A 24,920-nucleotide genomic window follows, 5' to 3' on the forward strand; every position below is an offset into this window, starting at 1 on the left:
TTTTAAACGTTCGTTTCCTTTCTTTAAATTAAAATAATAATCACAAAAATAAAAGTTATCACATTCACGTATATAATGTAATCTGCCTTACTGAACAGTTGGCATGCAAAGTAAATACTATGCTGAGACAAATACAATTGGAACACATTTAGATTGTGAGGTAATAAACCAATATTGATATCAATATGAATGAGTATTAATACTTTAAATGTGTACTTTTTTTTTTTCATTTAAATGTTTTTACTAAATTGGCCCTAGTGTGTGGATGTGAGTGTGAATGTTGTCTGTCTATCTGTGTTGGCCCTGTGATGAGATGGCGACTTGTCCAGGGTGTACCCCACCTTCCGCCCGATTGTAGCTGAGATAGGCTCCAGCGCCCCCCGCGACCCCAAAGGGAATAAGCGGTAGAAAATGGATGGATGGATAGTGACAATAATAAATACATGAGAATAAAGTAATAGTCAAATAAAATTGCTTTTTTACTAAAATAAATAGCTACGGAAATACAATCCATCTTCTTCCGCTTACTCTAAATTGGGTCACGGGGGCAGCAGCCTAAGCAGATAAGCCCAGACTTCTTACAGTTGTAATATGGAAGAACGTTGTAATATTACAAGAAAATGTCCCAATTTCAAGAGAATGAAGGTGTAAAATTGTGAGAATACAGTTGTAACATTTCACGAAAAAATATTGCGTAATCTCTAATTTGATGAAATTGTATGTATAATATATTATAAATATTACTATCATATTTAATCATAGATTGGTTTTGATTATGATTATTGCTTTGCCTTTTTAAATTTGAATATATATATATATATATATACACATACATATAGGTATATATACATATAAATATATGTATATATACATATAAATATATGTATATATACACACATATACATATGTATATACACACACACACACACATATATATAGACATATGTATAACGTCCTGCCCAGTTGTAACATTTAAACATTTTGTAAATATTAAGCTATCATTTTATGAAATTGTATTTATATAGATTAGATGTTTTTGTTATGAATATATAATTACATTTTTACATGTATACAATATTTTATAATATATTATATAATATTAACATATTTTGAGTGAATTCAGAGGAAGAAATTCAAGCAATGAGGAAAAAAAAAATCAAATGACATTTATTATTGATGCATTGTTTCTTTTCTGATAAGCAAATGTAGTTTTTTCCCCCCCCTTCAGTCTGAAGAAACTTTACAATATAAAGAAACATACAAAGAACATCTTTATTAGCTACACAAGACATCTAAGTCCCTAAGAAGACAAGATTCCAAACTATCCTAGCATGAAATACAAAGCAAACCCAAGAGACAGACTGCTTCATATTGAATACTGCAGGAGAATCTTCTTTTTTTTTTTTAATAATAATTCCCTACCCTCCCACACTCAACATGACCAGCAAACCTCCCTAATGGTACAGTATAATACATCACAATAGAAGTACAGAGATGGCCAACGATTCATATACACAGAGGACTGAGAGAGATTCTATACAGGACTCCATAGCAAAAGGACAGTTCCAACGCCCTACACTTTTAGATCTTAATTTCAAACAGGCATCCTTTTTAAAAGTGATCTTGAATTGCTAAAACAAGAAAAATCCTTCATATCAAAAAACTGCAATATGAGGTCAGGTGAATGATTATTCATAGTAAAGTAACATTGTGTCGTCTCTGTGTCCTATAACAACATTTTTAGTGGACATTCAGCCACGCCAGCCATAATTTCTCTATGGAAAACATGGACAGTTTTTATTATTATTATTAATAATTTACTCTCAGCTGTACTCATCGGTAGTGACTGACATATCAAAACATGTCCATGATATCAAAATGCATTGTACAGTATTTACACAAAAAAAAAAAAAAAGGATTGATGGGGGTGAGGGATAGAACTCGAGGGAAGAAAGGGAGTGTGGGTGTCCCCATATTGACCCTCAGAGCCAAATCCTGGTAATAAAAGTCACATTGACGTCATTATTAATAACCCGGCAGCTATGAAACTATTGCAATATCATGGAAAATATAATTTATCCATTAAAAACATGACAGTGTGCTTGTCAACGTCTGCAGTTTCAATGGGCTTTCATTATTCCTCTTACAGGCGAATATATTGAACATAAAGACAACAAAAACAGATACAAACAATACATAATTAGCATAATGGTGCGACCTTTGCCCCCAACTGAGTTCCTATCAGTGGTCTAATAGTCTATGTACGCTTGGGCGGGGAAAAAAAATCAGGGCCACCCTGTAAAGTAAAGCAAGAATAAAGTCGCAGTCTTGTGTCTTCATATTACGACAAGAGTGTATGTTTTTCAAGAAAAATTTAAGTCCAAATATTCCATGGAAAAGTCACAATGTCATGAAAATAAAGTATTTTTTTCCCTCATAAAATTACAATAGGTCTTATTGTGCATTTTCTTCCAAGAAAAAATGTGGTAATATTACAAAAAAGTCAGTTTATGAGAATAAAGTCTCTTTTTGATGTAATATTTTGCTAAGTATTATCAAGAAAAATTATTGGGTTTTTTCAGAGAAAAAAAAAATGGTGATACAGTATTACAAATTGTAAACTTGCAAGAAAAAAGTTGTCGTCTTTCAGGGAACAAATAAGCAATGTTACAGAGAATGACATTGTAACATTATAAGAAAAACGTTAGACATCATAGCGTGACGTAAACAAAGTTGTACTATTACAAGCAACAAATGGTAAACTTGTGAGTAGAAAGTGGCAATATTACAGGGAAAATACTCGAATTTAAGTCTAAATATTACAGAAAAGATGGAACATTACGAGTAAAAAATGCACAAGTACGGTCGGAATAGTCATTATCTTGTGAGAATAAAGAGGAAAAGGCTGTGAACTCGCAAAATAAGAGTCGTGACAAAGCAAGAAGAATTTAGTATTACAAGAAAAAGTTTTAATGTAATAAATTTGCAAATAAAGTTGTACAGTTACAAAACAAAAGTCCTAATCCTGCAACAAATGTTTATGAAAACAAAATCGCAATATTATGAGGAAAAAGTCATGTCGTAACATAACGAGAAAAATTTAGTGCTACAAACATTTTTTTTTTAATGTAATGTAGTTGTCGGATTACAAAACAAAAGTCTTAATCTTGAAAGAAAACAGCCGGAATTTTATTAAATCAAACGCGCAATAATATGAGGAAAAAGTTGTATTCTTGCAAAAAGAAAGTCGTAACATAACGAGAAAAATTTTGTGCTATACATTTTTTTTTTAATGTAATATAGTTGTCAGATTACAAAACAAAAGTCTTAATCCTGCGAGAAAACAGCCAACATTTTATGAAAACAAAATCGCAATATTATGAGGAAAAAGTCGTATTTTGCAAAAAGAAAGTTGTGACATAACGAGAAAAATGTTGTGCTATACATTTTTTTTTGATGTAATTTTGTTGTCAGATTACGAAACAAAAGTCTTAATCCTGCGAGAAAACAGCCAAAATGTTATAAAAACAAAATCGCAATATTATGAGGAAAAAGTCGTATTTTGCAAAAAGAAAGTCGTAACATAACGACAAAAATTTAGTGCTAGAAAAAAAAGTTTTAATGTAATATAGTTGTCAGATTACAAAACAAAAGTCTTAATCCTGCAAGAAAACAGCCGGAATTTTATGAAAACAAACTCGCAATAATATGAGGAAAATATGTGTATTCTTGCAAAAAGAAAGTGCACAAAAAAGGCCCCAAAAAATGTCTAAGTTGATAGAATAAATTGATAATATTACAATAAAAATATTGTAAGAATGAAGTCATAATATGACAAGAAATCTAGAGAAAAAAGTTATAATAGTGAGTAAAGATGTATTTTGTCAGGGCAAAAGATGACTTTATTCTTGTTTCTTTTCAGCATGGCCTTATTAAGAAAGACGGCGTTCCTAATGCTTTAAAGACCGCATTGTCGTCGCATTTGATGCTGAATGAGGCCTTGTGAGTGTGCTTCAAAGGAGACAACAAAAACAGGACAGATTATTGATTTAGGGGAGAATCAAAAATGATTCACAGGCACTATTGTTAAAAAAATGCCCTTTAAGGAAAAAACCATACAACAAAAATACAAACATTGAAAGAAAAAAGTTTGGATAAAGTCTGTGTGGATAAAGGTCCCCCGCCATGCTAGCAGGTAGCGACCATGGAGAGGTGCATCATGGGTTGGCGGGCCGGGGGAGTTCACCTAGAGAGATTTGGGCTTTGAGGCTCATGACGAGGGCGGGGACGGGGAGAAAGTCTCATGTTCTTACACCCATTTTACACATGTTGGGGTGAGGGCCCTTGAGGGGAGTCCTGCTGTCCATGGGCATCCCTAGGGGCTGGGTGGGCGCCATCACACCCACACACATCGGTCCAGAGAGGATGAGGACAGGATGTAATGGCAATGCAAGACACACCGGGGAGGGAGAGAGGGAGGGTGGGACAGAGGGAGATGGAAAAAAGTAAAATAAAAGATAAAATAAAATAAAATCACACACTCATCGTCATGTTGGGTGAATACTGTAAAGAGAGAGAATACAGAGAGAGGAAGGGGAGAAAAGAAAAGGTAGATACTTAATTTAAAGATTCCAAGCAACAAAAGCATTGCGCCAGCTAACCTCTTTTTTTCTTACATAACATGCGAGTATAGCGGCAGGAGGCAGAGATATAACTGTGGCGCATTCAAGTACCTTTTGTTTTTACGTAACATGTGAGTATGGCAGCAGCAAGCAGAGCAATAACTGTAGTGCATTGAAGTGGTAGTAATGCAGCCCATAGAGGAATGTTAGGGAAGTGGCAGTGATAGATATTGATGCATAACATGACATAATATTGATGCACAACAACATAATATTGATGCACAACAACATAATATTGATGCATAACAACATAATATTGATGCATAACGTAACATAATATTGATGCATAACGTGGCATAATATTGATGCATAACATGACATAATGTTGATGCATAACAACATTATATTGATGCATAACAACATAATATTGATGCATAACGTAACATATTGATGCATAACATGACATAATATTGATGCATAACGTGACATAATATTGATGCATAACATGACATAATATTGATGCATAACATGACATAATGTTGATGCATAACATAATATTGATGCATAACAACATAATATTGATGCATAACGTAACATATTGATGCATAACAACATAATATTGATGCATAACAACATAATATTGATGCATAACATGACATAATATTGATGCATAAAGTGACATAATATTGATGCATAACATGACATAATATTGATGCATAACAACATAATATTGATGCATAATGTAACATAATATTGATGCATAACAACATAATATTGATGCATAACGTGACATAATATTGATGCATAAAGTAACATAATATTGATGCATAACAACATAATATTGATGCATAACATAACATAATATTGATGCATAACAACATAATATTGATGCATAACAACATAATATTGATGCAAACCATGACATAATATTGATGCATAACGTAACATAATGATGCATAATGTAACATAATATTGATGCATGAAAACATAATATTGATGCATAACGTCCCATAATATTGATGCATAACGTAACATAATATTGATGCATAACAACATAATATTGATACATAATATACCATAATATTGATGCATACGTAACATAATGTGAATGCATAACATGACATAATATTGATGCATAACAACATAATATTGATGCACAACAACATAATATTGATGCATAACAACATAATATTGATGTATAACGTAACATAATATTGATGCATAACAACATAATATCGATGCATAACAACATAATATTGATGCATAATGTGACATAATATTGATGCATAACATGACATAATATTGATGCATAACGTAACATAATATTGATGCAAAATGTAACATAATATTGGTGCATAATGTAACATAATATTGATGCATAACATAACATAATATTGATGCATAACATGACATAATATTGATGCACAACGTAACATTATATTGATGCATAACGTAACATTATATTGATGCATAACGTGACATAATATTGATGCATAATGTAACATAATATTGATGCATAACAGCATAATATTGATGCATAATGTAACATAATATTGATGCATAACGTAACATAATATTGATGCATAACATGAAATAATATTGATGCATTTCGTAACATAATATTGATGCATAACAACATAATATTGATGCATAATGTAACATAATATTGATGCATAACAACATAATATTGATGCATAACATAATATTGATGCATAACATAACATTGATGCATTAAATAAATACACTTTATATACTGCAAGTCAGTCACTCTCAATGACTTTGTATGCACACATGTTGTGTTGCGGCCTGAATGCTGTGTTCTAACACACAATATAAAGAAAAAAAAGAAAATAGTTTGACGTCTGTTTAAAAATGATCATGTATTTATATATATACTGTATATATATATACTGTATATATATATATATATATATATATATATATATATATATATATATATATATATATGTATATGTATATATATATGTATATATATATATATATATATATATATATATATATATATATATATATATATGTGTATATATATATATATATATATATATATATATATATATATATATATATATTTTTTTTTTTTTTTAATATTTTTTTTTGTTTATTTTTTTATTTTTTAAATTTTTTTATTATTATACTCACACTTTCACTTTGGAATGGGTTTAAAAAGTTGCCTGCCATCTCGCCGTCATCCCGTGGAGTGCCAGGGGGATTGTTCATGCCTGCCATGTTGTTGGGAGAATTCTAAGATAATAAAACAAACAATAGTCAGTATAATGCTGTCAGGTTGATTGACATGCGCATATAAAAAAATAGATCATCTTACCTTTGGCAACCCATCCATGTCACCAGAGCCTGTTTGCAGAGAAATGGAGGAAAATTGAATGATTACGCAGCTACTAATTGAGCGTTGATGGGCTTTAATTCGTCACAGATGAGCATAAACACTTCTGGCAGCAACAATGGCGTCTCACCTATCGACAAGATCAATAGGATGCTTCGCTGCCTCGCTAATCTGCTTGTCATGGCTAAGTGGGCAGCGCTGAACACTCAGTTCACCACTGGAGGGCGCACTCTTACATGTAATTATTATTCATTCTTATTTGGTCTCCTCACCTAGCGAGCCGTTCATATGATGCTGCTCCATCGCACCCATCCCGCCCATAGGCCCGTCAGGACCTGGTCCCATCGGGAACTGCCGCAAAAACAAGATAATCAAAGAGTTAAGATTATTATTATTAATAAATGATTTTGTCTTCGACACTCACATTAGGTCTGTTTCCACCAGGGCCGATGGGGTTCATCATTGTGTAGATGTTTTCACTGGAGTTTGTTGAATCTGGCAGGAAACAGCAGGACGATGTTAAATACATAACAAAAAAAATGCAACAAACAATTAATATATATTTTTTGTCGTCTTAGCTTCATTGAATCCCCTTAACAATAAATATTATAATATATTCAGCCTATAAACTACAAAGGAGTACTACATCCGCACTGAAACATTCATAATTACACTAAGTTATGAGTTTAAATATGATTATTTTTTGGGAGAAAAAGTAAAGAAAATTATTAGTTTTAGACTAGATATGACCAATTTAAGGCTACAACTAGATCTGACCTATCTAAGTCTAAGACTAAATCTGACCAATCTAAGTCTAAGGCTGGATCTGACCAATCTAAGCCTAAGACTAGATCTGACCAATCTAAGTCAAAGACTAGATCTGACCAATCTAAGTCTAAGACTAGATCTGACCAATCTAAGTCTAAGACTGGATCTGACCAATCTAAGTCTCGGACTAGATCTGACCAATCTAAGTCAAAGACTAGATCTGACCAATCTAAGTCTAAGACTAGATCTAACCAATCTAAGTCTAAGACTGGATCTGACCAATCTAAGTCTAGGACTAGGTCTGACCAATGTAAGGCTAAGACTAGATCTGACCTATCTTAAGTGTAAGACTAGATCTGACCAATCTAAGTCTAAGGCTAGATCGGACCAATCTAAGTCTAGGACTAGTTCTGACCAATCTAAGGCTAGGACTAGATCTGACCAATCTAAGGCTAGGACTAGATCTGACCAATCTAAGGCTAGGACTAGATCTGACCAATCTAAGTCTAGTACTAGATCTGACCAATCTATGTCAAAGATTAGATCTGACCAATCTAAGTCAAATACTACTTCTGACCAATCTAAGTCAAAGACTAGATCTGACCAATCTAACTCTTAGACTAGATCTGACCAATCTAAGACAAAGACTAGATCTGACCAATCTAATGATAAGTGTGACCAGTAGATGGCAGTCAAACATAAGAGATACGTGTGGACTGCAAAATTATGGCAATATGACTCAAGTAAACAACACCAACATTTTATATGTTCCATTGAAAATATAAAACATTACACACGGCGTTCAAAAATCTATCGAAATGTTTTAGTACGACTTTGGTAAGCTATGAAGCCGCACCGCTTGATGGATTGTACTGTGCTTCAACATACGAGTATTATTATGGTGTGTGTATAAGGTAAGACATATTATCTGGCGTTTTGTTTCGCAATATTATGCAAAAGCCACTTTTCTTGCCTTCTGGTATCTGCTGATCTGTATTTGGGATCTGCATAAATCCTGAAAAATTGCGCGCTTCCGCTTTTGTAGTTCGTGTCGACGCCGTAGTCGATAAGCTTCTTCATTTTCTCTATCTTCTTGTTATGGGACATTCATACTCCGCTGTTGCCATTTCTAATAAAAAGTAGTGTAAAGTTCTTACTTATGTCCTAAAGTTAAAGTTAAAGTTAAAGTACCAATGATTGTCACACACACACTAGTTGTGGTGAAATTTGTCCTCTGCATTTGACCCATCCCCTTGTTCACCACCTGGGAGGTGAGGGGTGCAGTGGGCAGCAGCGGTGCTGCGCCCGGGAATCATTTTTGGTGATTTAACCCCCAATTCCAACCCTTGATGCTGAGTGCCAAGCAGGGAGGTAATGGGTCCCATTTTTATAGTCTTTGGTATGACTCGGCCGGGGTTTGAACTCACAACCTACCGATCTCAGGGCGGACACTCTAACCACTAGGCCACTGAGTAGGTCATATCTGTCAGTAAACTCACCGTGAAAGCGCTAAAACATACCGGTGTAGTGAGTTTACATTATTCACCCAAAGAACTTTAGTTATTAGAGAGCTCCGGTCTGACTTTTTTTAACGGGACACATTTCCGGTGTTGTTGTTTCCGGATGAGGAGATGCTGCTCTGTTATTGATTGAAGTAAAGTCTGAATGTCATTAAAACAGTTAGCTCCATCTTTTGACACTTCTTCCACTCCCGTCCTTGCACTCTACACCGCTACAACAAAGATGACGGGGAGAAGACGCTGTCGAAGGTGAGCCACGTAAATAAAAACGGCGCATCCGGAAGCGACTGTCAGAAAGCGGCTTGAATATGATCTGTAAAACATCATCTATGCAACATTTTGACCAAAGAACCAGCATTACATGTTATGTAGACCACAAGGAAGTGTTTTCTAATTAGAAAAAATAATAATAATAACATGACTCCTTTATTGAAAAAAGATCGAAAATAGACCATTCATCCGCAGTGCGCCTTATAATCCGGTGCGCCCTATGGTACTTTTTTCCGTTACATTACAAGTTTGGTAACACTTTAGTATGGGGAACATATTCACCATTAATTAGTTGCTTATTAACATGCAAATTAGTAACATATTGGCTCTTAATTAGTCATTATTAAGTACTTATTAATGCCTTATTCTGCATGGCCTTATTATACAACCAGTAAGCCATTAAGTAAGAGTCTTCATTCAATAACCTCAGAATGATTGCTTAGTGGTTCTTAACCTTGTTGGAGGTACCGAACCCCACCAGTTTCATATGCGCATTCACCGAACCCTTCTTTAGTGAAAAATACAATGTTTTTTTTTTTCAAATTCAAGACAAAGTTATATGTTTTTGGTAACACTTTAGTATGGGGAACATATTATAAGTAACAAAGACTTAATTTAGAGTTTTCTGGACACTAGGGGAACATATTCTAAGTGATAAAGACTTAATTTAGAGTTATTTGGTTAGGGTTAGGGTCAGGGTTAGAGGGTTAGGGTTACAATAAGGCCATGCCGAATAAGGCATTAATAAGTACTTAATAATGACTAGTTAAGAGCCAAAATGTTACTAATTTGCATATTAATAAGCAACTAATTAATGGTGAATATGTTCCCCATACTAAAGTGTTACCATGTTTTTTTACTGGCGCACAAAATGAACCGTGCATGAACATCACCTTGTTCAAACAACAAAACCAACACAGTGCATAAACTCTCAACAATCTACACACCTGCAAACCAGTCAGCTGTCGCTGTATCCGTAATACGCCGATAGGGAGAAATTTGTATTTACATGATGAGTCGGGTGTGTTTTGACCTCCGCCGAACCCCTGAGGCCGACTCACTGAACCCCGAGTGTTCGATCGAACCCAGGTTAATAACCACTGCCCTAACCCTTATATGTTCCCCTACTGTCCAAATAACTCTAAATTAAGTCTTTGTTACTTTAATAAGCAACTAATTAATGGTGAATATGTTCCCCATACTAAACTGTTACAACCATATTTTTCTCGTAACATGGCTGTGGAGGGAGATGTGGCCAGCGCGCTTGCAGGAGCAAAGGTCACCGCCGCTGTCCATGGTGCTGAGGACGAGCACCATCGGGTAGGTGCGGGGCATGTGCTGACGGCGAGACACAGGTGATTAGATTTCACATGTGGTACGTGTTAATCTAATCATCTGTTGTCTTTAACAGTGAGCGGCCGGGTGCAGGGAGAGTTGGAGAGACTTTTGAGAGACTGAAAAGTCAAATAGCGCAAAACTATTGATGTATATTAAAACTTTGTTCAACTCTGGACGCCGGTCTCCTGTGACGTGTGTGATCAGCGGAACCGCTAGGAAGCGACTTCCACAATGGCATTTTTGTCCGACTATCACAACTGTTATCTTGCAAAGTGTTGTCTTAACTATGGTAATGTTTTATCCCTTTTGCCCTCGTCCTCTGTGGTAGGTAACCTTATGTGCACCAGCTTTATTACATAATGCGCTCTGCATCGTACAAGGACGCAACAAAAGCCATTATGAGCGGGCCGTGTCACTACATGACATGACATGACATGAATGGACTCCCTGGCAACTTAGCAACAAGTGCTTCTTGCATCGGCGCCCCTCAGGAGGATGAGGTGACCTCGATCTGACATTGCAAACGGTATGTTGTGAACAAAAGGGAAAAAAGGGAAAAAAACACCACAAAAAGAGAAAAATGGCATGTGTCTGCATGCTGGATGTGTGAATGGTTAAATGGTTTGTTGTGACTGGGAGGGGCCAATGCTGAGTGGGAGGTGTACAGTTTGGAGTGTGTGTCGTTTTGGCGATTAGAGTGGAAAATACGTCTCTTTTGCGACATATTTAAAGAGGAACATTTTGCCGCAAAAGTTTCCTGGGCAACCAATCACAATTGTGACGTGCGTATAAATAACACATAGAAGGGAATACACAGAATATGTAGCAACAGGTCTCTATAAACACATCAGACCGAGGGGGTCAAAGTACAAATGGGTCGACACCTGATTATTTGCAATAACACTTCTTTAAAGGACACACCACACTGAAAAAAAAAATCACATACAGTAATTTCATAAATCATTAGTACATCTCATTACTATTGAAATATATTAATATTACGTTTGTTATTCATCTACTTATTTAATTGAAATATAATGATTGATTTACTTATTAAATTACCATTGAAATATAATAATAATGTATACATTTATTTAAGTGAAACAAAATACTAATCTATTTACTAACATAATTACTATTGAAATATAATAATTATTTAGTTACTTATTTAATTGAAATGTACTATAATTTTAGTAATTAAAATACTATTGAAATATAATAATAATGTATTCATTTATTTAAGTGAAATATAATACTAATCTATTTACTTACATAATTACTATTGAAATATGATAATCATTTATTTACTTATTCAATTGAAATATAATATAATTTATTTAGTAAGTAAATTACTATTGAAATATAATAATTTATTTGCTTATTTAATTGAAATGTAATTATACTTTATTTACTTATTTGGTTAAAATATAATTTATTTACAAATGTAATTACTATTGAAATATAGTAATAATGCATTAACTTATCTATGAAATATAATACTCATTTATTTACTTATTTTATTGGAATATAATAATTTGTTTAGTAATCAAATTACTATTGAAATAGAATAATAATTTATTTGCTTACTTAATTGAAATAAAGTAGTACTTTATTTACTTATTTGGTTAAAATATAATAATAAAAAAAAAAAATCTAATTACTATTGAATATAATAATATTGCATTAACTTATCTAATTGAAATATAATATTAAAAGCGTTTTTACTAATATGATTTATCTTAAAATATAATGATAATGTTATCACTTATTTAATAGAAACATAGTAATGGATTTACTAATTTAATTAGTATTGAAATATAACAATGTATTTAGTTAGTTGATTAAAATATAATAATTTCTAACCTATATCTAATTTATTTACTAATGTGTTATCTAATTAATTTACGATTTAAATATGACAATCATTTATCTTATTTTTTATTTGAAAACATTTTTTTTTAAATAATTTAATTACTATCAAAATATAACAATTATTCTGGTTCACTTTTAAATTAATTTTCAAATACAAAAACATGAACAATATTTCGATTAAAATATAGTGATAATGTTGTCACTTACTTAATAGAAACATAGTAATGTATTTACTAATTTAATTAGTATTGAAATATAACAATTTATTTAGTTAGTTGATTAAAATATAATCATTTTAAACGTATAATCGAATTTATTTACTAATATGTTATGTAATTCATTTACATTTGAAATATGACAATCATTTATCTTATTATTGAATTGAAACAAAATAATTTATTTACTAATTTAATTACTATTAAAATATAACAATTATTCTGATTCACTTTTTAAATGAATTTTCAAATAAAAAACATGATCAATATTTCTATTAAAAGATAATGATAATGTCGCCACTTATTTGATAGAAACAGTAATGTATTTATTAATTCAATTAGTATTGAAATACAACAACTTATTTAGTTAGTTGATTAACATGTAATAATAATTTCTAACCTATAATCTAATTTATTTACTAATGTGTGATCTAATTCATTTACAATTAAATATGACAATCATTTATCTTCTTATTTAATTGAAACTAAATAATATTACTAATTAATTACTATTAAAATATAACAATTATTCTGATTCACTTTTAATAAAAATATTTCAAATACAAAACATGATCAATATATGCAACTTAATCTTCATTTTTAACCCTTTATACGGGAAGCTTTGCCGTTTATTTTACAGAACAGTTTACATAATCCATTATTTATTGTATAATCATTATCAGTGTTTTCATTACTATCACTTTGTCCGTTGAGAACACTCACTTAAGTAGCAAATATGGCTCCTTGTCCAATAACCTCAAGCATGCCTAGGAGCCACGGTGTACGTCTGACGTGACACCACATACAATATGAATCAGTGTGCGGTGTTTTTAAAGCAGGAATAAGAGGGGAAACCATAGAAGTGTATAACTCACCTCCGGGGCTCGGCATGATGGGAGTTCCTGGCGGGCCTCCTCCCCCTGGGGGGCCCTGAGGGTTACAGGCAGAGAGAAGCGGAGTTAAGTGAGTTCTTCACGACGGCGGCGCGCCTCTTCTTACATATCTCAGTAGGAGTGATGGATCCTTTTATGGGTTGATGTAAAAAAACAAAACACTAGGAGTCCACAGTGGGACACTTACCACATAGTTGCCTGGAGATGAAGACGAGTACGCTATCTGTGGGGGAGAGAGGCCAGCTCATGTCAACACACTCACACAGACACAAGATAAAGACGTGAGAGAGGGAACTCACTGAGTTGTTGTTGGGATTAGGCCATGGACCTCTTCCACCGGGACCCCTGGAAACAGGACAAACACATGATGTCTTGATAAGCACGGTCACACATTTTCAACGTGTTTTTTTTTACAGCCTACTAACATGTTCATGCCGGGCATCCCTGGACCCATGGAGTTTGGAGGCGGCCTCATCCCTCCCCCGTAATTCTGTTGGGAGAAAACCTCGAGGAATAAATGTTATGGTCTGCAAAAGCAAATAATCTCACGTACCTAACTAGCGCCTAAAAAGTAATTAAGATACACTCTATTGCCAAATTATTTGGCCACCCATCCAAATGATCAGAATCAGGTGTCCTAATCACTTGGACCGGCCACAGGTGTATAAAATCAAGCACTTAGGCATGGAGACTGTTTCTACAAACATTTGTGAAAGAATGGGCCGCTCTCAGTGATTTCCAGCGTGGAACTGTCATAGGATGCCACCTGTGCAAGAAATCCACTCGCTCCTAAATATTCCAAAGTCAACTGTCAGGGCTTTATTATAAGAAAATGGAAGAGTTTGGGAACAACAGCAACTCAGCCACGAAGTGGTAGGCAACGTAAACTGACAGAGAGGGGTCAGCGGATGCTGAAGCGCATAGTGCAAAGAGGTCGCCGACTTTCTGCACAGTCAGTTGCTACAGAGCTCCAAATTTCATGTAACCTGTAACGTACAGTACGCAGAGAGCTTCATGTAATGGGTTTCCATGGCCGTGCAGCTGTATCTAAGCCATACATCACCAAGTCCAATGCAAAGCGTCGGATGCAGTGGTGTAAAGCACGTCGCCACTGGACTCTAGAGCAGTGGAGACGCCTTCTCTGGAGTGATGAATCACACTTTTCCATCTGGCAATCTGATGGACGAGTCTAGGTTTGGAGGTTGCCAGGAGAACGGTGCATTTCGGACTGCATTGTGCCGAGTGGGAAATTTGGTGGAGGAGGAATTATGGTGTGGGATTGTTTTTCCAGGAGTTGGGCTTGGCCCCAAAGTTCTAGTGAAAGGAACTTTGAATGCTCCAGGATAACAAAACATTTTGGACAATTCCATGTTCCCAACCTTGTGGGGACAGTTTGGAGTGGGCCCCTTCCTCTTCCAACATGACTGTGCACCAGTGCACAAAGCAAGGTCCATAAAGACATGGATGACAGAGTCTGGTGTGGATGAACTTGACTGGCCTGCACAGAGTCCTGACCTGAACACCTTTGGGATGAATTAGAACGGTGACTGAGAGATTTGTGTGACCTCACCAATGTGCTTTTGGAAGAATGGTCGAACATTCCTATAAACACACTCAGCCACCTTGTGGACAGCCTTCTCAGAAGAGTTGAAGGTGCAATAGCTGCAAAAGGTGGACCCGCATTATATTGAACCCTATGGGTTAGGAATGGGATGGCACTTCAAGTTCATATGTGAGTCAAGGCAGGTGGCCAAATACTTTTGGCAATACAGTGTATGTGGCTATAGGCAACCTTTCCTTCCTTTTAGACTGACCGAATAATTAATGTATTATTATGTCCTTCTCTCATCAGAACATACAGAAGTTAAACACTGTTAATAATAGGGATGGGCACTGAATTCAATACTTTTATAGGTACAGACCGAATTCCACCAGTACTACTGGGTTTTGATTCACGTAAAGTCAAACAGTGCCATGCAGTGGTACCTCAACTTAAAAATGTGTTTTGAGATAAGAGCTCTGTCTCGGCTAATTGTTATCCTTTAATTAAACAAAACTTTGAGTTCCAAGCATCCCCGCCATCAGTTGGCGTAGCAAATTTCACAGTGAACCCCGTAATATCCGCTCAAAACATCTGGTCTTACCCGCGAGCATTAACTTATAGCTAGAGATCGACATAACTTTGTTTTCCAAATATAGCAAAAGCTGAAAGCGAGAGTAAAAGGACAGTGCTGAGAAGAAAAAGCGGATGACATTCATTGAATTAAATAAATAAATCATCATCATAAATGTGATCGATCCTGTTGCAAACTTTACGAAGCAACTATTATCACTGCTAGTCTGCAACATTTTGAAACAGAATGAGTCTAACGTCAACCAAGAATGTAAAAACAATATCTAAAGGGCATGAAAATATTTTAAAAAGCTGCTAATGATGTGTTTGACAGAGAAGCAGCTCGAATGAACTACTGCAGAAGTAAATTCTGTACATTATTATAACATTACGACTGTAGTTGTCAGTAGTACATTCTATTGCATTGTTTTTATACAATGTTTCTTATCTAAAAGTTGGGTTTTCTTCGTAAAAGGCATGTTACATGATAAAATTGTGCTGCTTTGGGAGGCCAAGCGCCAATTAAAATGATTTTAATCCATTTCAGTGGTAGACGTTGATTGGAGATACAAGTGTTTGGAGTTAAGAACTGTGCGTTTCCCACCTAGGCCTTTAGTGATGTCTAACTTCAGTGATTTCCTCTCAAAATACCATCATTTATGTCACCACATGACCATTGCTGCAGAAATACTATACAGAAACATATTTACGCACTACTGACCATTGGACACATCAACACTGTACAAAACGGGTTATTTTCTGGCGCATTAAAAAAATCTATTAAAACGCATCAGCAATTAAAAGATAACTCTTGGCATTCTCTCGGTGAGCTTCAAGCACACCTGTGAAGTGAAAACCATTTCAGGTGACTACCTCTTGAAGCTCATCGAGAGAATGCCAAGAGTGTGCAAAGCCGTAATCAGAGTAAAGGGTGGCTATTTTAAAGAAACTAGAATATAAAACATGTTTTCAGTTATTTCACCTTTTTTTGTTAAGTACCGTATTTTCCGCACTATAAGGCGCGCCTAAAAACCTCCAATTTTCTCAAAAGCTGACAGTGCGCCTTATAATCATGTGCGCCTTATACACTGCAAAAAGTCAGTGTTCAAAAACAAGAAAAAAAAATACAAAAATGAGTGGTATTTTATTTGAATTAAGCATAATTATCTGCCAATAGAACAAGAAAATTCGGCTTGTCAAGACTTTCCAACAAGTAAAATTAGCTAACCTCAATGAACCCAAAAATACCTTAAAATAAGTATATTCTCACTAATAACAAGTGCACTTTTCTTGGTAGAAAAAAAGAGACCTTTTTGCTCAATATGTTGAAAAATATTCTTAAATAAAGTAAATGCTAGTGCCATTATCTTGACACAATGATATGCGCTCGGCATCATGATTTTTTTTCATGCTTGAAGTATTACTTTAAAAAAGTAGTTTTATACTTGTGAGTGTTGATGACAGCTTTGCAACAGTTGATATTCTAGTTTCAAGCATGTTTTACTCAGTAAATGATTCTATATATTTGTAAACGCTTGAAGTGAGAAAGGGGTAGGATTAAATAAGCTTTGCTTCTTCCTACTCCTTTTCGGGCATGATGTAGAATGAAATGATATGAAATTGTGTGATGTATTGTGATGTAAGTGTGTTCATGTTCGAAATAAACTAAAGAAAGAAAGAAAGAAAGAATATAGGTCATCAAATCTCAGCAACTCAACTCACTTATGGCCAAAACCCTTAAAACAAGTAAAACACTAACATACAATCTGCTTAGTGAGAAGAATTATCTTATCAGACACAAAATAATCAAATATCACCCTTATTTGAGATATTTAATCTTACTTAGATTTCAGTTTTTGCTGTGTATGTGATATAAATGTTGCACTACATGTTATACCTTGCTGTTGTTAAAAGGTAAACAAAACACCACGTAACTGACTTTACCTCGGGGAAAATAATAAAACAGCTGTTTATTCATTTTGGGAGTGAACGGAGTTGTCAGAACGCTGGTTTGTAAACTATTAATAAAGTTTGACTGACCTACCGTATATGACTGTTTTGTTGACATTCCCTTTAGCGCAGCTCCATCTAATGGATGCATTACGTAACCCCAGCCTTTACTGTAGCGTCTATTCTATGCGCCTTATAATGCGGTGCGCCTTATATATGAACAAAGTTTTAAAATAGGCCATTCATTGAAGGTGCGCCTTAAAATCCGGTGCGCCTTATAGTGCAGGAAAATACGGTACATAACTCCACATGTGTTCATTCATAGTTGTGATGCCTTCAGTGACAATCTATAGTCATGAAAATAAGGAAAATGCATTGAATGAGAAGGTGTGTCCAAACTTTTGGCCTGTATTGTATATGTAGACATATTACTTTTGTCAGGAAAACTAGCATCAAAACTAGAGATGTCCGATAATATCGGCCTGCCGATAGTATCAGCCGATAAATGCGTTGACATGTAATATCGGAAATTATCGGTATCGTTTTTTTTTTATTATCGGTATCGTTTTTTTTGTTTTGTTTTTTTAATTAAATCAACATAAAAAACACAAGATCCACTTACAATTAGTGCACCAACCCAAAAAACCTTCTTCCCCCATTTACACTCATTCACACAAAAGGGTTGTTTATTTCTGTTATTAATATTCTGGTTCCTACATTATATATCAATATATATCAATACAGTCTGCAAGGGATACAGTCCGTAAGCACACATGATTGTGCGTGCTACTGGTCCACTAATAGTACTAACCTTTAAAGGGGAACATTATCACAATTTCAGAAGGGTTAAAACCATTAAAAATCAGTTCCCAGTGGCTTATTTTATTTTTCCAAGTTGTTTTTAAATTTTTACTCATCACGCAATATCCCTAAAAAAAGCCTCAAAGTGCCTGATTTTAACCATCGTTATATACACCCGTCCATTTTCCTGTGACGTCACACAGTGATGCCAATACAAACAAACATGGCGGTTAGAACGGCAAGGTATAGCGACATTAGCTCGGATTCAGACTCGGATTTCAGCGGCTTAAGCGATTCAACAGATTACGCATGTATTGAAACGGATGGTTGTAGTGTGGAGGCAGGTAGCAAAAACAAAATTGAAGAAGAAACTGAAGCTATTGAGCCATATCGGTTTGAACCGTATGCAAGCGAAACCGACAAAAACGACACGACAGCCAGCGACACGGGAGAAAGCGAGGACGAATTCGGCGATCGCCTTCTAACCAACGATTGGTATGTGTTTGTTTGGCATTAAAGGAAACTAACAACTATGAACTAGGTTTACAGCATATGAAATACATTTGGCAACAACATGCACTTTGAGAGTGCAGACAGCCCAATTTTCATCAATTAATATATTCTGTAGACATACCCTCGTCCGCTCTCTTTTCCTGAAAGCTGATCTTTCCAGTCCAGTTGGAAATGCATCTGCTTTGAGTGTTCCTGGATATCCACACATTCTTGCCATCTCTGTCATAGCATAGCTTTCGTCGGTAAAGTGTGCGGAACAAACGTCCAATTTCTTGCCACTTTCGCATCTTTGGGCCACTGGTGCAATTTGAATCCGTCCCAGTTCGTGTTGTTACACCCTCCGACAACACACCGACGAGGCATGATGTCTCCAAGGTACGGAAAACAGTCGAAAAAACGGAAAATAACAGAGCTGAATTGACTCTGTGTTTGTAATGTGTTTGAGAAAATGGCGGATTGCTTCCCGATGTGACGTCACGTTGTGACGTCATGGCTCCGAGAGCGAATAATAGAAAGGCGTTTAATTCGCCAAAAATCACCCATTTAGAGTTTGAAAATCGGTTAAAAAAATATATGGTCTTTTTTCTGCAACATCAAGGTATATATTGAAGCTTACATAGGTCTGGTGATAATGTTCCCCTTTAACAATTAATTTGACTAATTTTCATTAATTACTAGTTTCTATGTAACTGTTTTTATATTATTTTACTTTCTTTTTTATTCAATAAAATGTTTTTAATTTATTTATCAAATTTTTTTAATTTTTTGTGAAGCGACTGGGATGAGAATCAGCACCTCCAAGTCCGAGTCCATGGTTCTCGCCCGGAAAAGGGTGGAGTGCCATCTCCGGGTTGGGGAGGAGATCTTGCCCCAAGTGGAGGAGTTCAAGTACCTCGGAGTCTTGTTCACGAGTGAGGGAAGAGTGGATCGTGAGATCGACAGGCGGATCGGCGCGGCGTCTTCAGTAATGCGGACGCTGTATCGATCCGTTGTGGTGAAGAAGGAGCTGAGCCGGAAGGCAAAGCTCTCAATTTACCGGTCGATCTACGTTCCCATCCTCACCTATGGTCATGATCTTTGGGTTATGACCGAAAGGACAAGATCACGGGTACAAGCAGCTGAAATGAGTTTCCTCCGCCAGGTGGCGGGTCTCTCCCTTAGAGATAGGGTGAGAAGCTCTGCCATCCGGGAGGAGCTCAAAGTAAAGCCGCTGCTCCTCCACATCGAGAGGAGCCAGATGAGGTGGTTCGGGCATCTGGTCAGGATGCCACCCGAACGCCTCCCTAGGGAGGTGTTTAGGGCACGTCCGACCGGTAGGAGGCCGCGGGGAAGACCCAGAACACGTTGGGAAGACTATGTCTCCCGGCTGGCCTGGGAACGCCTCGGGGTCCCACAGGAAGAGCTGGACGAAGTGGCTGGGGAGAGGGAAGTCTGGGCTTCCCTGCTTAGGCTGCTGCCCCCGCGACCCGACCTCGGATAAGCGGAAGAAGATGGATGGATGGATGAATTTTTTTAATTATTTTTTTTAAAAGTACCTTATCTTCACCATACCTGGTTGTCCAAATTAGGCATAATAATGTGTTAATTCCACGACTGTATATATCGGTTGACATCGGTATCGGTAATTAAAGAGTTGGACAATATTGGAATATCGGCAAAAAAACATTATTGGACATCCCTAATCAAAACAACTGCAATTGCGTGCTTCCGGACACAGCCGCACACGTCATTGGTAGCAAAGATGGCGGCCCCTCGTTTAGTTGGCCACGCTCTCTTCTAAACACGACACTGCAAGGGAAGAGATTTGTTCAGCAGTACGATTACACTTGTCCAGCAGATGCCACACCAGCTGCTGGTGCGCTCCGTGCCAGAGTCAGCGAGCCAGGGTAGCTATAGTAGAAGATGTAGTAGAAGAGGGGGGCCCCTTGCTGGTAAGTGGGCGTGTGGGGGGTACAGTCTTTGTATCACATGGTGAGGCTGGTGTTGGTTTGGTGCACAATCAAACAGCTGTCCAGTAACTGACACTAAAAAAAAAGAGCGCGTAAAAGGAAAGTGTGTCACTTTTGGCACGACTCTGGGGCGAATGTGTTGGCCAGGGTGTGATATTCCTCCCAAAAGGTGGGAGTCAGCAGGCAGGCAGGCAGGATGAGAGTGTGGAGTGGGCAGGCAGCAGCAGCGAGGAGCCAAGCTCATATTAAAAAAGTTGTCAAGTTGGCACCGGGAAATAGTCTGATCCGCAGAGAGCAAGTTTGCACTTGCTTTGCAAATTTGCAGGCAAAAGCCAGGACAACCATACAGGGTAAAGCCCCGCCCTCTCTGCCTAACGGGCTGCAAATAACGTAAACGCTCCAATTAGCGGCTCGATTCACGTCTCCTATGGTCAGCAAAAACAACAACATTGGCATTCACATCTGTGTGTGTAGAAGACCTCCTATATAGTTCCGATGAACGCCACCGGGTGGCAGTAGCTGCATTTTAAGTTTCACGAGTGGTCAGCAGCTTTATCTCCCTCCGCATGGCTTTAGAACAGGTGCGTCAAACTCATTTTAGATCAGGGGCCACATGGAGGAAAAATCTACTCCCAAGTGGGCCGTACTGGTAAAATCACGGCACAATGACTTAAAAATAAAGACAACTTCAGATTGTTTTCTTTGTTAAAAAATAGAACAAGCACATTCTGAAATTGTACAAATCATAATGTTTTGTTCTCTTTTTACACTTACATGTTGCGGTTAATAGTATTCTGTCTTTATTTGTCGTTATTTATATTTTCTGAATAAATTATGTGGTAATGTTCATCAGTCAACTCATTGGTGTTAATTTTCAATCTATCAAGATCAAAAAAGATATATCAAAATCAAATTACAGGATGTTATTTATGTAGTTTGATCATTTTCCTCGACTGATGTACTAACATCATGTGGTTTATTTTGTACATATGTTGCATCATCTACAAATAAACAAATAATTGCTATTGCGACATTCAGTGGACACATTTAGAACAGCTGTTTTTTTTTTGATCAAAAATTTCAGGTACATTTTTATACTTCGCAAACTCATCCCGCGGGCCGGATAAAACTTGTTCGCGGGCCTGATCCGGCCCTCGGGCCGTACGTTTGACACCCCTGCTTTAGAACATGATGGGAAACTCATGCATGTTACGCTACAGTCAACTAATCTGTGGCATTAATGCTGACTGAGCGTTTATGCTCTTTAATGCTGTTTCACAATTCTTTGTAATAAATGGCTTTAAGTAGTGACGTCCCGGTATAAATTTTTCATTTCCGATACGATACCGATATCGGAGCCTTGAGTGTTTTGCCGATACCGATATGAATCCAATACAATATTAGCAAGAATCATAGTGTACACATAGTTATATTTTGTTTGATGTGGAAATGTTTAATCGAGTGAAATTAGCCAAACAGAGAACAATGGCAATTATGACAAACACTAACCTTATGGCATAAAAGTACATACTTGTATTATTTTGTAACGATTAATATTATAAAGGTTTTGATCGAGTGAAATTACTCAAAAAACAATGAACAGACATATGACATATTTATGCTTATGAATTTGTGTATTGGCGACATTAGTGGCCACAAAAATGAATTAAACTGGAGGCATGACGTAGTAAGTTTAATGATGCGGACACGTTTGTTACTGGATACTTTCTAATACCCGTAATATGTAATATGTAACTATATTATTTTATTTGTGGTGTGGAACATTAGAAAATGTTTAACCAAGTGAAATTAACCAAACAGAGAACAACACCAACCTCGTGGCATGAAAGTACATACTTGTATTGTTTTGTAACGTTTAATATCAGAAAAGTTTTGATCGAGTGAAATTTCTCAAAAAACAACTAACAGACAGATGACATATTTATCCTTTTTGAATTTGTTTGGGCGACATTAGTGGCCACAAAAAATCATTAAACTAGAGGCATGACGTAGTAAGTTCAGTGATGCGGACACGTTTGTTACTGTATACTTTTTAATACACGTAATATGTAACTATATATATTAGATACCTGTTTATATTGACAATTGTCATGTTTTGGACTGCAATATTGTTCAATTAAGGACACGTACTATGTTAGTCTAGCTTGTGGGCTATTGTGTGCTTAGCTGTCGTGTAGCTGCTAAAGCCTAGTAGTCTATAGCCTACCATGTTTATATTTTTTAAGATATTTCACTAAAATACAAGCAAGAATCATAGTACTGTACACATATTTTTTTTTTTTTTGTGGTGTGGAACGTTAGAAAATGTTAAACCAAGTGAAATTAGCCAAACAGAGAACAACACCAACCTTGTGGCATAAAAGTACATACTTGTATTGTTTTGTAACGTTTAATATTAGAAAAGTTTTGATCGAGCGAAATTACTCAAAAAACAAAAACAATGAACAGACAGATGACATATTTATGCTTTTGAATTTGTTTGGGCGACATTAGTGGCCACAGAAAATCATTAAACTAGAGGCATGACGTAGTAAGTTCATTGATGCGGACACGTTTGTTACTGGATACTTTTTAATATGCATAATATGTAACTATAAATATTTGATAGTTGTTTATATTGACAATTGCCATGTTTTGGACTGCAATATTGTTCAATTAAGGACAAATACTACGATAGTTTAGCTTGTGTGCTATTGTGTGCTTAGCTGTTGTTTAGCTGCTAAAGCAGAATAGCCTGTAGCCTACCATGTTTACCTTTTGTAAAATATTTAACTAAAATACAAGCAAAGAACACACTTGAGTGCTTAGTGGAGGACATTTAGACGTTGCACAAGTAAACACTTATATCAGAGATTTTATATGCAAGCCGATATCGTCTAATAAGATATCAATATCGGATTGGGACACCTCTAGCTTTAAGGTCAAAAGAGCTACATTTTCCTTTCCATTTTTTCATACACCCGAATTATTATAAAAGTAAAACAGATGTGGGTTGTACTTGTATAGCGCTTTCTACCTTCAAGGTACTCAAAGCGCTTTGTAGATATATAAACATCCCAGCCTTTAATCTTAACGACAGTGTGTACCTGTGGGCCCATGCCTCCCATTCCTCGAGGTGGGTTCATTCTCATTGGACCTCCCATGTTTGGATGTCCTGTGCATGGTGAGAAAGAAGGACACAATCTTAAAGAAAGCAACACATCAAAATGATAACAAGTAAGAAGAAATCGCTTTCCAAGACTACAGCATCTCCTCAAATGGTGTCCAGCATGCTTATTAACGCCATGTTTAAATACGTCATTATTTTTACCGCCAGGAAAAAGAATGGTGCTATCTTTACCTCATAGTTTTCTTTTAAGAGTTGAAACCTTGTTGCTACACAAAACAGCAGCACAGCGGCACGGAAAAAATAACCATTTTAGAGGAATTTAAGCGACCAGCTGTAGTATTGTTCCTATTATGTTGGCGTCTCTCAGTGCTGTGGGCGTGGCTTACATTGCAGTTCAACCAATCAGATAACTGATGGGTCACTGACACATTAATTTACGTTATCATGAAACAAAATGCAGTCAAATGAACAAAAATACAAATAAATATTTGTGTATGATGTGCAATACATATGAATTGATTAACGTGGACCCCGACTTATACAAGTTGAAAAACTTATTCGGGTGTTACCATTTAGTGGTCAATTGTACGGAATATATACTTAC

At 36.0% G+C, this 24,920-nt stretch overlaps 1 protein-coding gene across 2 annotated transcripts in view; it reads right to left on the reverse strand.

Annotated features, from left to right (window-relative positions):
* Positions 1–1,151: 1,151 nt before the first annotated feature.
* The window catches only part of ssbp4 (single stranded DNA binding protein 4), a 272,956-nt gene continuing 249,187 nt past the window's right edge, over positions 1,152–24,920 (reverse strand). The window contains exons 8-17 of one of the 2 annotated variants that reach the window (XM_061977938.1): positions 24,294–24,361; positions 14,286–14,350; positions 14,160–14,205; positions 14,048–14,083; positions 13,843–13,897; positions 7,409–7,479; positions 7,257–7,335; positions 6,967–6,995; positions 6,783–6,884; positions 1,152–4,382 (exon numbers count right to left, since the gene is read on the reverse strand). In XM_061977938.1, coding sequence (XP_061833922.1) covers positions 4,302–4,382; positions 6,783–6,884; positions 6,967–6,995; positions 7,257–7,335; positions 7,409–7,479; positions 13,843–13,897; positions 14,048–14,083; positions 14,160–14,205; positions 14,286–14,350; positions 24,294–24,361 — 632 coding nt within the window. In that variant the 3' untranslated portion in view covers positions 1,152–4,301. Of the gene's footprint in view, positions 4,564–6,782; positions 6,885–6,966; positions 6,996–7,256; positions 7,336–7,408; positions 7,480–13,842; positions 13,898–14,047; positions 14,084–14,159; positions 14,206–14,285; positions 14,351–24,293; positions 24,362–24,920 lie in introns of both variants that reach the window. The other variant, XM_061977939.1, reaches the window with a different exon arrangement.

Source organism: Nerophis lumbriciformis, linkage group LG18, assembly GCF_033978685.3.
Source record: "Nerophis lumbriciformis linkage group LG18, RoL_Nlum_v2.1, whole genome shotgun sequence".
Lineage (NCBI taxonomy): Eukaryota > Metazoa > Chordata > Actinopteri > Syngnathiformes > Syngnathidae > Nerophis > Nerophis lumbriciformis.